Here is a 13,549-nt window from a genome sequence, read left to right on the forward strand (position 1 = left end):
AGACTCCACACTTATATTTGTTCACGTTATGGGCAAGAGAGGTTGATTGGTAGTCACTAACAATTATCACCTCATTAAGAGTAAGTACACTGTTCATTACTAGACCTAACTTTCTTTGGGGATTTAATAGGCAATTAATGTGCAAATGCAGCAACTTCATGAAAATCATGGAGACGTTAAACGTAAAATGCCATTTCTGCGAAGCTAATGGCAGAGCGGCGCAAATCGACCAGCAACTTGTGGCGATTTACAATTCACAGGGTTCCTTTTCATCACTACAAGTTGCTGACCAATTTGCACATTAATAACGGCGTGCGTCTTTCGGACGCCATTATTTTGAAGCAAAATCTGGCCCATTCTGTTTGAGGCTGGCCTTTTTCATCCTCATTGCATTCCCCATTGCACCCTTCAATTGAAAAAAAAACTAAGCTGAGACGCTACAGGGGCGTAAGGATGCTGTATAAATCTGCAAGAAGAGAGACTGTCATCATGAGCATAAAGGATAAGGCACCCAGTATAAAACTTCTCATCATTTGTTGGTTTCATGATATATGGAAACAAAATCATTTGAAGAACGAAGACTGCTTCACCTATAGTGAGTAAGTTGCTGTATTTTCACAGTCTGAGACCTCATTTGTGGTATAAATAGTTATGACCCTTGGCTTCTGGAATCACAACAAGTACTTAGATACATTTTCACTGTAGATGTTTCACTATATTGAACATCATTTTCTGTACTGATGCGCTGCACAGTCAGTATATTATTTCAATTTATCTGATGCCTTTGCAGTATAGATCACAAAGTACCAACACAATAAGCTGAAAATGCTTTTTATATAAGGTCAATGAAATAAGTATAACTTCTTCACCTCTACAGTTTCAAAATTATATCTTGGCCACAAGTACACAGTTTTTTTCAATATACTTTTATTTTTTAATGTGTTCTTTCCGATGTCATCCTTTAACACAACTTATATTTATAGAGGGCCATTAACATTAAATAAATCTCAAGCTGCTTCATAACTAGGCATAAGGAAAAAATGGATGTCACGCCAAGAAGGGGGAGATTAAGAGGGCGACTGAAAGCTTTGTGAAAGAGGTAGATTTTGAAGAAGTTTTTCAAAGGTGGAGATAGAGACAGAAAGGTTTAAGGAGGGACAGCCAGAGAGCAGATCCAAGAGACCTGAAGACTTGCCACCCATGGTGGGCTAAGGGAGGGGGATATAAGTCAGGGAATGGAGCATTCAGGAGGGGATATAGGGCTGAAGAAGTTTGCAGAGAAAAAGTAGGGCAAAGCAATATGGTGCGGTTGGGGGGTGTCTTCTGGATGAAGACATGATATTTAAATATTATGTATTGGAAAACAGGGAGCCATGTGGGTTAGCAAAGATGGATCGTGAGTAAGAAAGACTTAACAGGGGACAGGATTAGTTAGTAGCATTTTACAGATTGATCTGTACCAGAGCTAGACAAATGCTTTTACAAGGCTACTATCAATGCCAATACATTATCAGTGAACAGTACAGTAGTTGGGATTCAAAGGTGTATCTACCAGTTTTTCCTTGCTGCCCCCAGGTAAAGTGCCTGATTTTCACATAGCGCTCCATCCAGCAGCCCAGAAGAAAAAAATGAAGGCTTTTGTAATGTAATTAGTAACAATACATAATTTTATTTACATTTGAGAAGAATGGATGCAGATTACACTTGGATGCAAAATACTTACATTTCGTTTTTAATTTGCGTTTGGCTCCAATATTTAATCCAAATTGGCTGCATGATGGAAGTTGTAAACCAGATTAACTGTGCCCTTTTTAATTTCTTGGTGGATCTTTATAAATGTAGCTTTTTCTTATTTTTAAGTCCCTACTATGTACATGCTTTTCACTTCCAGACTTTGTGTTTTGATCAAAGGTGTGAAATTTCTAATTATTGAAGCCAAAGACACACAGTTTCAGCGCTGAAGAATAAAGAGTGTGACAACTGACAGAATTTAAATGCCTTAAATTAAATGCCTAATAAATAAATAGAAGGTTTACAATATGCAGCTGTTGTCAACGTGAAGTATTTTGTATACTAGAAAGAATGTAAGAAACATAGCCAAACAATATAGCCACAGTCGGTTAAAGGGCTGTCTAGTCTCTATGGATTCTTCATGCTGCTCATTGTCTGAGATTACTTTTTTCCTCCGATTCATTTGCATTTGAAGGACAAAGACCTTCTGTTAGAGACCCATAGCAGCTCTTCACATTTTATCTTTCAAGGAACATTGGTATCCATAGGGTGGGTAGTTTTCATTACCTCACTCCTTAGGAGTCTACAGGAACCAATACAAATCTGCCTTTTAACACAACTAACAACACAAAAGTAGTGTTTTCTCCAAGAATAAAGCTGATGGTTTGAAAAGCTGTCTCAAGAATAGAAGCCTTTACTGTGAAAGGTTGAGGAAAGGAAGGATGCTCAGGATGGTCAGATTGCTTACACAAACAAGATTGTTAGGGGGTCTATTCAGGCTGTCTGCTCCTTAGTTTATACTGTAAGGAAGTTGTGACTTCTGGAATGACAACAGAGGATTCCCAGCTTCCGATGCCTGCTTGTGTTATATGTCTGTGAATTATGTATGTGACTTTTATTAACACTCAGCAACAAGCTGTGTGCAAAGCATATCTTGCGCTTAGCAATCTATTAAGCACCAAATACATTTATCTTTTCCCACTTGTGAATGGACAGAATTAGTTGTTTGCCCATTGAGTAGCTTTAATGTGATTGCTAGAAATGTGAAATCAGGATTTTTTTCTCCTGCTGATGGGCTTTAGCTGCACAAGCATTGTAATTGCTATGTACAAGTTACACAATAAGACAGTAAATCAAACTAGTGTCTATTGGTGGTCCAGAATACTTCTAAACAGCATGTGGATACCACTTGAAATCGTGAACTCACACCATAAAAGAGATGACCACTGAGACGCTATTTAAGTATCAAATTGCAGTTTGTTTTACTTGTGCACTGTGGTACATTTCCATGACTGCCTTATTCTTGGCGTTCACTGTTACTTGGGAACTCTACCAATGGAGAGAAACACTGCTCATCGTGTTGTTAAGATAGTTTCTGATCTCTATTAGCAGACCTTCCAACCTGAGGAAAACTTCATCAGGGTAAAGGTCAATTGTCGAAGCTATGAGGTATAACCAAATTTCCTGATGATTGAGGGGTAGCTTTAGGGCCCTAGAAACTTTGGGTTGTCAAAATCCTTCATTTTCTTTCTGTTTTATGCGAACTATAGCAGGAAACTAAGTAATAAGTATATTATATGAAAGAAAAATGTGGGTTGATTGTTCAGAAATAAGGGTTATTAGTGATTTTAATGAACGCATTGATGATCCCTGTTAGACCATACTGCGCTGCTAACTTCTTATGATGTCACCTGTAAACAGGCAAGAACTTTGACACTCACACAGCATGAAGCTACTTAAATCAGGGCCTCATTTACAGGACCCCGCTGCCTGCAAAATGGCTCTAATGGCATTATCCCCAGGCCTGAGCGGCGAGCTGAATAACAAAACCCAAAAGGCTCTCTTATGTGGAAAAATAAAGCTAATCTCTGATAGTATAACCTAATCTCCTCTTGATCTACTCTCAAGCACCTCTGAAGCTGAGCAAAAAACACAGTAGAAAACGTTGTTTGTAGATCTGCGGTGTAATGTGTGTAAGCATTTCTACAAGAAACGAGTTGTTTTTTAAATCTTTGCACACTAGCATTACCATCAGTTGCAAACTATTTCTAAACGACCTGGCTGACTGTGAAAAGTGAACCTTCATAATTCTTTGTAACAATTAGCACAGCAGAGTGAATTCCTTCATAGATCAAGTTTCATAGTTCTAACCTACTCCAAGAATATTAAACCAGCAGTTGGTGGGCTTCAAGCATGTTTTACATTGAAATATATAGATGATTTATTTCACTAGAATTTATCAAGGCTTATACAATCTTGTATATTAATATCAAAACATATTTTTTTTTAAAGCTAGGTTTGCTTGCAGTTATCCACAGCACTTCTTATGACCTCAGCAATAAACTTTTATTGAGTATCCACCTGACCTCAAATTGAAAATTTGTGTTGGAACCAACTTAACCAACTATTATGGTCCTCAACTGTTGTTAATTTTACATTTGACTAATAAAACACAGCAGGAGCTACAGTAGTTCCCTGTAATAGGCAATTTTAACACAGATTGTTTTGGGCTAATTTCTGAACTTATTACTCCCACTTTTTGTGAAGCAAACATAAAATACTCCAGTTGGCAGTTGCATGAGTGTAATTTATTTTGTGTGTTTTTACTGTTTTGCTAATAGCAGAAAAATATATCTTTTTAATGAGCTCAGAAGTGCTGCACACTGAGACAATTGTACACCACGGGAATGCTGGAAAAGAGTCCAGAGGAGAAAATAGTACAAGAAAGGCAGAAAAGATTTGATTTTATGTTCTCTTGAAACGTTGTATAATTAATGTGTGCTCATATCCCATAAGGTGAAAGCGGATGAACGTAACCTTTTTCTTCTAATCAAGTAGACGTGAAGTAAGGAATGATAAACCACAGGTACTAATTTATGATTTGGTAAGGCCTTAAAAAGACAACAACTCACACAAATGAAGATAATAGTAATTCAACCAAGACAAGCAACCCTTTTAGAAGAATAACAATTAAACTATCTTTTGGCAAGAGCAAATTACTGTCAATGTTTTGATCAGTTGATTGTTCTTATTCTAATAAAAAAGAATAGCAATCCATGTACGTAAAGGAAAACTTAAATTTCATAGTTCCATGAAGTCTGCACAATTGCAAACTTTGTATGATATTGTTTCCCTATAAATATGACTTGTAGCAAAATGTATTGAGACTTCAGAGCAAGTCTGAAGTCTACTTACATATGCCAATTTAGTCCTGCTGTAAAATCAAAGGTTAAAACACTACATTCAAAATGCAGTAGTAGTTTTGCCTTCAACATAAACCTGAATGAATCTTGCTTTTATCAGAGTTTCTTCATTTGTAATGCACAATGAGCCCTGATTTTTGCTATGCTCATAATAATTAGTTTCCAGTCAATGACCAACCACTTTTATTTTTGTATCTGCTCATACAAAGTTCTTCTTGCATGACTTCTCTGTAGCGTTGCGCAGACATATTTTCATTTACTAGTGTGGTTGACAATAACAACGACTTGTTAAGCACGAGTGAGCTTTCTGCATCTTTCTTGTAGTACTGGATAAAATTTTAAAGTGGCAGAGAACATGTCATAATAGGTTACAGAGTAAAATAAAACAACAACTGACAACCTAGGAAAAAGATCTAAAAATTGTACACTAATTTTTTTCTACCTGCTCAATATTTTTTGAATTGTAAGTAACCAGAAACATATATTCATAACAAATTGCCTGAGGATTTTCTTGGCTCAGACAGGATTGATGTGTTTGTGTGCTTAATTTTCATTAACAGTTCTTTATCATTCAACAAATCGAGTACAGGAACAATGATAGCCTTGAGACTTCTCTGGGTTGTTAATGACATAAAATCGCTCACTCAATTTTGTGTGCTTTCTCCTATGAAAACTGATCTCACAGTGAAACGCTGATGAAAAAAGTGACCTTGTAATATAATTCAAAATTCCACTATTTATCATCATTAGTGTGTGAAAGCGTCTTTGGATTCAGTTTCCTGATACAGGGAAGAATGCAGTCAGCATTAAGAAGGGGTGGCTATTCAATTTAGAGGAACGCAGATTTGAAGGGAAATGATCCTTAAACGGATGGCAGAATTAATACTGGACTGGGACACACAGCCCACAGTTGAAAGTTTCCCTACTTGTATTTCTGCACGTGGAGGAGCGTTTGAAAGGAAGACAGTTTTTTTTTTCAGTTCTTGCCACATATTGTCACCATCAATCATGTTCTGTTTGTTGACCGAGCAACATGTTGTCAGTGTTCATTTCATGGATGTTCTAATGGGGTACAGAACAAAGAGCTCTCCTCCCTGCAGGCATTTGATTTTAACACCTCGCCTATTGAATTGTTGGTTCTTTTGTTTCTTGATGGCAAAATTAGTTCATTAAGCCACACAAAGAAAATTTATGTTCTTAGTTATTTTTTGTCTGTTTTATGGTATTTTTAGTGACATATATGAACTGTAAAAAAAATGGATACTTAGTATATTTCATTCATTGTAAGAAGCAATGATATTGGCCCCCATAATTTCCCGTGCATACGCGGCACAACGCGCCCATAAGGGCCCTGCAAGTTCCGGGTTTTTGTGTGCAAAGTGCATGCGCGAAAACCTGGAACTTGCGATCCGTTAAGATCTTCTTGACAGATCATAGCCATCCTCGGGAAAACGGCCTCTGCGGGCGGGGAGTTGGGCTATTTGCCCAACTATTGCCCAGCGAATGTCCGTGAAATTCTTACACCTGCTTTTACCAGTGTAAGAGTTTAAATTAATTATTAAAATTTTTTTTTCAATTATTTAAACATTAAAACACCTGTAAAATAAGTTAAGATTATTTTTAGCCCCTTTAAAACATTTACATTTATTTTTCAAAAAATTAATTTTTTGTTTTAAATGTTAAATGTTTAATTTAATTGTATTTTAATTAATTTTAAATGTGATTTTTTTTTTTATTTATTTGGTATGTAAATGTGTTTTTTATGTGATCCCCATTCATGCTTATTCCATATGAAAATGGAATCCCCATAAGTATGAATGGGAATTCCCCTTCTTTCATTGGTTGGGCCGGCCCACGTGATCCCAGGGGCGCTTGCGAACCACCTGCACTCCTGGGGTACGTGGGTCTCTACACATGTCTACGTATAAAGGCCCAGGAGTGCGAGTCTCCGTGGATCCCGAGGCAGAAGGTAGGCACCGATTTTATTTGCGGATCGGAGGCATTTTCCTGCGGGAACTTTCCGACCGCAAATTCAGGCCCGTTAACTCTTTAGGCAACAGAAAAGCCCTCCAATACCAGCTCGTATCTTCATAGATATGTTCTCAAGTACCCTTTCATTATATTTATAAAAATACACTTTTAGATGTCAGCACTGCATGCTCTAGATTATTTCAAATCAGCATCGCATAACTAGTTCCATTGACTGAGTAGAACATTCCACAAAGGAGCTGGAGAAGCTGAAACATGCACATTTCATTTTTTAATAAAGGTCTTTGGAAAATATGGTTGATGTAAAGGGAATACGTATGTGTTAAAGATTTCACAGTCAAAGATCTATGCATTGAAAATAATTGTGTCAAACCCTACCAATGAAGTCTTCTGCTCTGACTGGAGAGTAAGGCATATAAATCTGTAAAAACTCATCTAAGCTTTTATGAACTAAAACTGTCAACTGCACTGCAAATGGTTTGAATGGTTTCATGGTGAAATACAAGTAGAAACTGTCACTAGTTACACATGTGTACTTTTAATATTTGTTCCTAAACATGATTATTTATTACTTTCTTTATTGTTTTAAGAGCTCTGGGTTCTTGTAGGATGTGTTGTATCAGGTCAAACATCTCCCCTTTCTTAATTTATCAAGCTTTTGATCTCTTGTCAGTTCTATACATTGGCAAGTCGTACCTCTAACAGTATGTTTCAGGGTCGCAAAAGGGCACTATTACATCTCAAAACTTACGGGCATCCTGGTGCTGCATCCCCACATAGCTGTACAGATGTGGTTTTATGTTCCTGTTAGCCTGCTCTACCTTGCTGTCCATTATATTTTTATAGGTTTGTTCTGCATTCCTTTGAGTCAACCCCTAGGAGATGGAGGCCTGTTAGTTTATTACTTACATATGTCTGAGCCCCTTTACCTCAGCAGGGAAAGACAAAATATGAAGGAGTAACTGTAGATTTGGGACGGTCGACTAATCTTTCTCCACCTTGAACTAATCGACAAGCCTATGTGTTATTGCACTGAATGTTGTTCTGCAGTGCATAGCCAGTGGGGTTTCAATTTGTAGAAGCATAAACAGATACTAAACTAGAAGAAATGGTGCAGTGATTTATTAACAGAGCACAGATCAAATTATCACAGCAGTTCCCTGCTGTCAAACCAACAATTGCCTCCTTATTCCAGTTGCTGCAGAGTTTTTCTATATTATTGTCTGATTTTCTTCTGTGAGACTAAATCATTTGACCTGTGCACCGGATCATTAGAATTAACTTCAACATTTGTTTCCACTCTTTTCTTCCCTCTCCTTTTCCCAACCCTTGACTTTCTCCCTCTTGTAGTTACATTTGTACATTTCTTACAGTTCTTCTGGGACTGATTTATCATCATTTGTGAACATATATGTCTCAAAATCGTGGCTTTGATCATGTTGTATTTTATAACTTGTGTCTGTTGTAGGTTTAACCTTCTGTTATGCTCTTTTTAACATCCATCTTCTAAGACGTGAAAGAATTATTTAGTTGAAAACAATGAAATTCTGTCTTAAAGAAATCTATCATGCTCGTCCTCTGCCTCTTCATCTGTTGTTGTCATTCTTGCTGGAATTCTGTTTACATTTTGTTTTCTTCATTGATCTTTAAGTGGCTTAACTCTTGTCACCTTCCAACTACTCTTAAATCTTTAAACTTCATACTTCCAATCCCAGTCCCTTTTCCAACGCTTACAGCTTGATCCACTGGAACATGATTGGATTCGCTTTGCTGCTATGGGAAACACAGCTGCTTTGACCGACCTTTTGCTCCAGGATCCAGCCCTTGCATCAAAAAAGGTAAGATGTGGAGAATGAAAATTCAATTAGTTGAAGCGTGTGTTTGAAAATAACTCCAACGTGCTCATTGGCAAAACATTTTAATACTCTTTTAAAAATGTGTACAATATTAATTGTAAAGCATAATGAAACCACCAGCTGAAATGAATAAGCCTTGCAAATATAAAGCAATACATGATTTAGGTGGTAAGATTTTTACATGCATTTTATTAATTGATGAAAATATACTTTCACAGTGTGCTGGTATAATATACTTGGTGCTGATGTGTAATTCCTATAATGGTTACTTGCTGCTGTGTTTGACTCTCATTTGAAGAGCTCATTAAAACATTGGAGACATTTTAACATGAAATTCTGGATCAAGTTAGGGCATTATCTTAATAAATATGGATAATGAATATTATATTGATGAAATAAACCTTGCTTCACCAACATAGACTATATTTTTTTTTATGTCTCCTATAGTCAAAAGTCAGACGCTAGGCATTTAGGCCCTTCTTGGGTATGAGTCCACGACTCAGATCTGAGAATCTCAGCTCCAGGAAACCTGTATTGAACTTGGGAAGAATCAAAAGCTCCATTTCAATTGCAATTTTTTTACGTGAGGTTGATGTGCCAACCATATTAGTATCAGATTTGCCCTCGTGCCCTGATAATCTGAAAGCACTGGTATTATTCTGCTCTGAAGTTAGTAAGTGCTTTTATATATTAGTGTATAAACGGGCCTGAATTGGTACCTCTGAAGTTGAAGTCAAGAAATATTGGTGGAGAACTGCCAATCACAAATTATTCACAACAAAACTGAACTAAACAAATACTCTTTTTGCATTCTCCATCATTATAGTTTTACACTCAAATGAATGATGAAAGAAAATAAAAATTACTTTTCAGCATTATTAAATATAAGCAGAATGCTTCTGAAGATACATGAGGAATATATCGTATTGTGTGCTTCAAATGTAAACAAATACATTAAGTAACCGAAAAGTCCCAATCTGAAGAAAGCATTGATTTTTATTATAGGAACATCACATCATGAAAAGAGGTTTGAGGAAACCGAAAAGCTGTGACCCCATTTAATATCACACACAAATGATGCACTAAGGCTTTTCAATGTGATTTACTATGCTGCTTGTTTGTATACAAATGGAAAAAAAAGTTTTTCAAACCGTTTTTCATGAAGACGGTGCCCCTTTAATGTTATAATCAAATGGACAGATAAGGTGCATTTTAAATTGGTGTTTGATGAAGGCTGCAGGTGTAGGGATCACTAAGATATCATATTTGTCCAAATAATTTAAGGGACAGACATTTTGATTGTATTATCTTAAAAAACGCTTTGAACTTTCCGCACCGTGCAGCCCGCTTGTGCTTTCTCAAATCAGTAAAGACTCTGGTCAGTAGATAAGGGTTTCTGACCACTAAAGGGCAGATGGCTGCCTTTCATCTTCCATTTCAATGTGTAAGTGCAACGTTTGCTTACCCTAGCCTTGGTATCACAACCGGGTTTTTAAAGTCACCCCAATTATTTAGCTTTTACACATGGTATGCAAACAAATTAGCTAAAACTGTTGTGAATGTTTAAAAATTATCTTGAAGTAACATATTTTGCTGCACATACTTGACCTTTATGTATTAAGTAGCATAATAGTTAACACCAATAAATGTCAATTACTAACTAGATAAATGAGGAATCATGCACTCAGACATTTTGGGTTCATACACTGGGAATATAAGTGTCTTTATTCTGTATGATAAGAACTAAATAAACAGTCTTTGCTTTGAATATTTTTTACATCAAGGAAATTGTAAGAATAATTGAATGTTCACATCTATTTCAACTTTTGCACATTTAAGCAGCTTGAGATTAAGGGGATATCTTTACCAGCTATAAATAGTGTTAGAAAATTTCAGAGAATAAGAAAGTTAAGCATTTGATATGTTCTTCACAATGAGTGGACAGATATAAATAAAATAGTTGGCAGCCGTTGTGCTAACGGTGGTCTTTTTGTTTTGCCAGAGGAAAAAAATGTAATTTCTATGAGTCTAAATTGTGCTGGGCAGCATTATCAGCTGAAAGACCCTACATTTTGACAGGCTCCACTGTATAATGATTAATTACTTCTCAGCTTCATTGGACTTTTCTAATTTCCTTTTGCCATTTGCTGGAGGCTACAAGCGATAACTGCAGCTCTTATTACTTTGTGCAAAAGGGAAATGTCTATTACTGCCCTTACTCTACAAGTGATCAGAATGAAAAGCTGGCCAATCAGAGGTTCCTATGATAAGTGTTCTTAACTGTCTTTATTTGCCCTCCATCCTTGATGGTCTCTTCCACATATAATATCAAGTTTATGAACTCAAATGAAACTTGGCATGCACTAGCTATGAATATCTTGACCCAATTCAGAGGGAACAATTCAGTTTGCTGCTAAGGGGATACATTTTCAGAAGTAAAGTATCTTCTGTACTATTTCATCTATTAATCACCTTACATTATAAATTCCATTAAGGATCTGGTAAAAACGGCACATTTCTAAATGTTATTATTCATAACAATTTGGAGCATATAAGTGAAGGTACAACAGTATTAAGTATTTACTGAAATTATTCTTGTAGTCGTCATTGATTTTTTTTTAACAACATTCAATTTTTGAATTTCTTTGTAGTAGTTTACATGTTGCCATGTCGATTAAATGTGGAATTAGCATGGATTTTCAATTTCAGATTTGAAGTTAGTAGGTAGTTTCCTGCCTTTTGCAGGGAAATGGAATGGCTTCCTGGAGGTGTCAAAGTGAAAATATGTCTAGTACTGGACCAAACAAGGAAAATAAAATGGACTATAAGTTAGCATAATATTGACAACATTTCACTAGTTTATCATTTTATCCCATATAGTTAAGATCATATTTTAATAAAAGCTAAGACAAATGATCTAATTAAAATAAAATACCTTTCATGAACAACTTTTAAAGCGAAGTTATGTATTTGGTTAATAAATTTTGGAATTTTAATGTATTAATTATGCTAAAATACAAAATATGAAAAACCTTATTCTAGAATAACAGATTTTAGAATTAACCACAACATGGAATAGTTATATATGTTATTTAGATTTACATGTGTGATGCTTTAAAATTATAGTTTAAGATGTAAAACCCAGTTAATGTGGATACGTTTCTTTACTAGCCAAGGTATAGAGGATACCATATTATAGTATAATATATACCAAAAACATTTCATTAGGGAACTGGACCTCATAGCTTACAAGCAACAAGGTTATGAGGGAGTTGTATAAATCCAGTTTCCTCATGAAATATTATCAACAATATTATAACATTGTTGTTTTTATTTAAAAGGCCCACATAAGAAGAACCAGCTCTACACTACAGTGCTTAAAATGCATAGTGACAGTGTGTAACTGCCAGGCAACATTCGCAGCAGGAAGACCCACATCTACTGTAACAGCTAGTTTGTCAGTCTAACTACACTGAAGGTTATAGTTTTTAATCACATGCACAGATATGGCTATAATATCAGTGAATAAACTCAAGAAGCCCTTGAACTATAAAAGAAAAAGTGCAAATGCTGGAAATCTGAAATAAAAACACAAAATGTTAGAAACACACAGGTCAGTCAGCATCTGAAGCCCTTTTACAAAAGGAACTTTTGCTCAAAAGCAGGACTGTGATTGATAAAATGTTCATTAACTGAAAAAAAACTAACCATTTCTATTAGTCCATTTATCTCGCAACTATAATAAACAACACCAATAACTTGCAGTCTATTTGTACAGTATTTACTGGACTACGGTGTGGTACAGTGCACCATTTTCATAATTCTATTTGAAAATTTTACAGTTTTTGTTACTTTGCATATATTTGTTAGTTTGAGCGAGACAACTCTTCTAGTTCCAGTGACAGATGGTGGTGCTGCAATGGCCTTCCAGTGGAGCTGCTTCAGGTTAATCAGTGTCAGTGTGGTGCTGGTTTCCATGGAGTTAGGATATGCAGTAATCTTTGAAAAGGGCTGCTGGGAAATAGGCAACTTTAGTTTACTGTTGCAGGAGTATAAACATGATAGGGGTAGCAGAAGAGTATCCCCCCCACTACCCCTACCCCTGTGGGTTCCTGCCTTTGTGGTTGCTATGGCTGTTTGGAAAATGAAGCGCCGGTAGGAATTGGATTTTAGGGATTTGTCAAGGCCTCCTGTACCACCTGAATTAACATTATGCCACATATTGGATGGTCCAGAGCATGATACATTAAAAATGTAATTCCATGGTTCAATTGCATACATGACATAAAAGGTTGATCTTTAACTGTTTATTGGAAACTTTTAATAGACAGTTTGGAATATTCATTAGAAAACTTAGACAATCTACTGTTTGTCTTTTCCCCAGAAAAATGGAATCCTTTAAACAATAATACGATTTAATGACAATGGTGCCTCACTTGGGCATTTACAAGCAAGTTCAATTCCTGAAACAGTCTGCTCTGCAAATGTTGCTGCAGTACCCCCATGCTGACTGCTGAGGAAAGTTTGCAGGGTACCAGATGCTATTTTGCAGCATTGCCATCTTTTTCCAGTCTATATTCAGTTTAAAGTAATTATGGAAAGAGACCAGAAAATATCGAAGATAAAAATGCTAAACTGGGAAAGAGCAAATTTCAATGATTTAAGAAGGGACCTAACACAGGTAGATTGGAAAAGGCGATTGCAGGGTAAAGCAGTAACAGAGCAATGGAGGGCATTCAGGGAAGAGATAGTTCAAGTACAAACTATGCA

The 13,549-nt window shown here is 36.1% G+C and overlaps 1 protein-coding gene across 11 annotated transcripts in view; it reads left to right on the top strand.

Moving 5' to 3' along the window:
* The window catches only part of LOC147116456 (retrovirus-related Pol polyprotein from transposon 17.6), a 614,807-nt gene that overhangs the window by 406,115 nt on the left and 195,143 nt on the right, over positions 1-13,549 (top strand). For 9 of the 11 annotated variants that reach the window (XM_085991401.1, XM_085991398.1, XM_085991400.1 and 6 more), the window contains one exon: positions 8,639-8,761. The exons of 1 other annotated variant lie outside the window; for it this stretch is intronic. In XM_085991401.1, the coding sequence (XP_085847527.1) occupies positions 8,639-8,761 (123 nt within the window). Of the gene's footprint in view, positions 1-8,273; positions 8,762-13,549 lie in introns of those variants that run through there. One more of the 11 variants, XM_085991404.1, reaches the window with a different exon arrangement.

This window comes from Somniosus microcephalus, chromosome 6 (genome assembly GCF_052327205.1).
Source record: "Somniosus microcephalus isolate GS21.2 chromosome 6, FLI_Smic_1.0, whole genome shotgun sequence".
NCBI classification, from domain to species: Eukaryota; Metazoa; Chordata; class Chondrichthyes; order Squaliformes; family Somniosidae; genus Somniosus; species Somniosus microcephalus.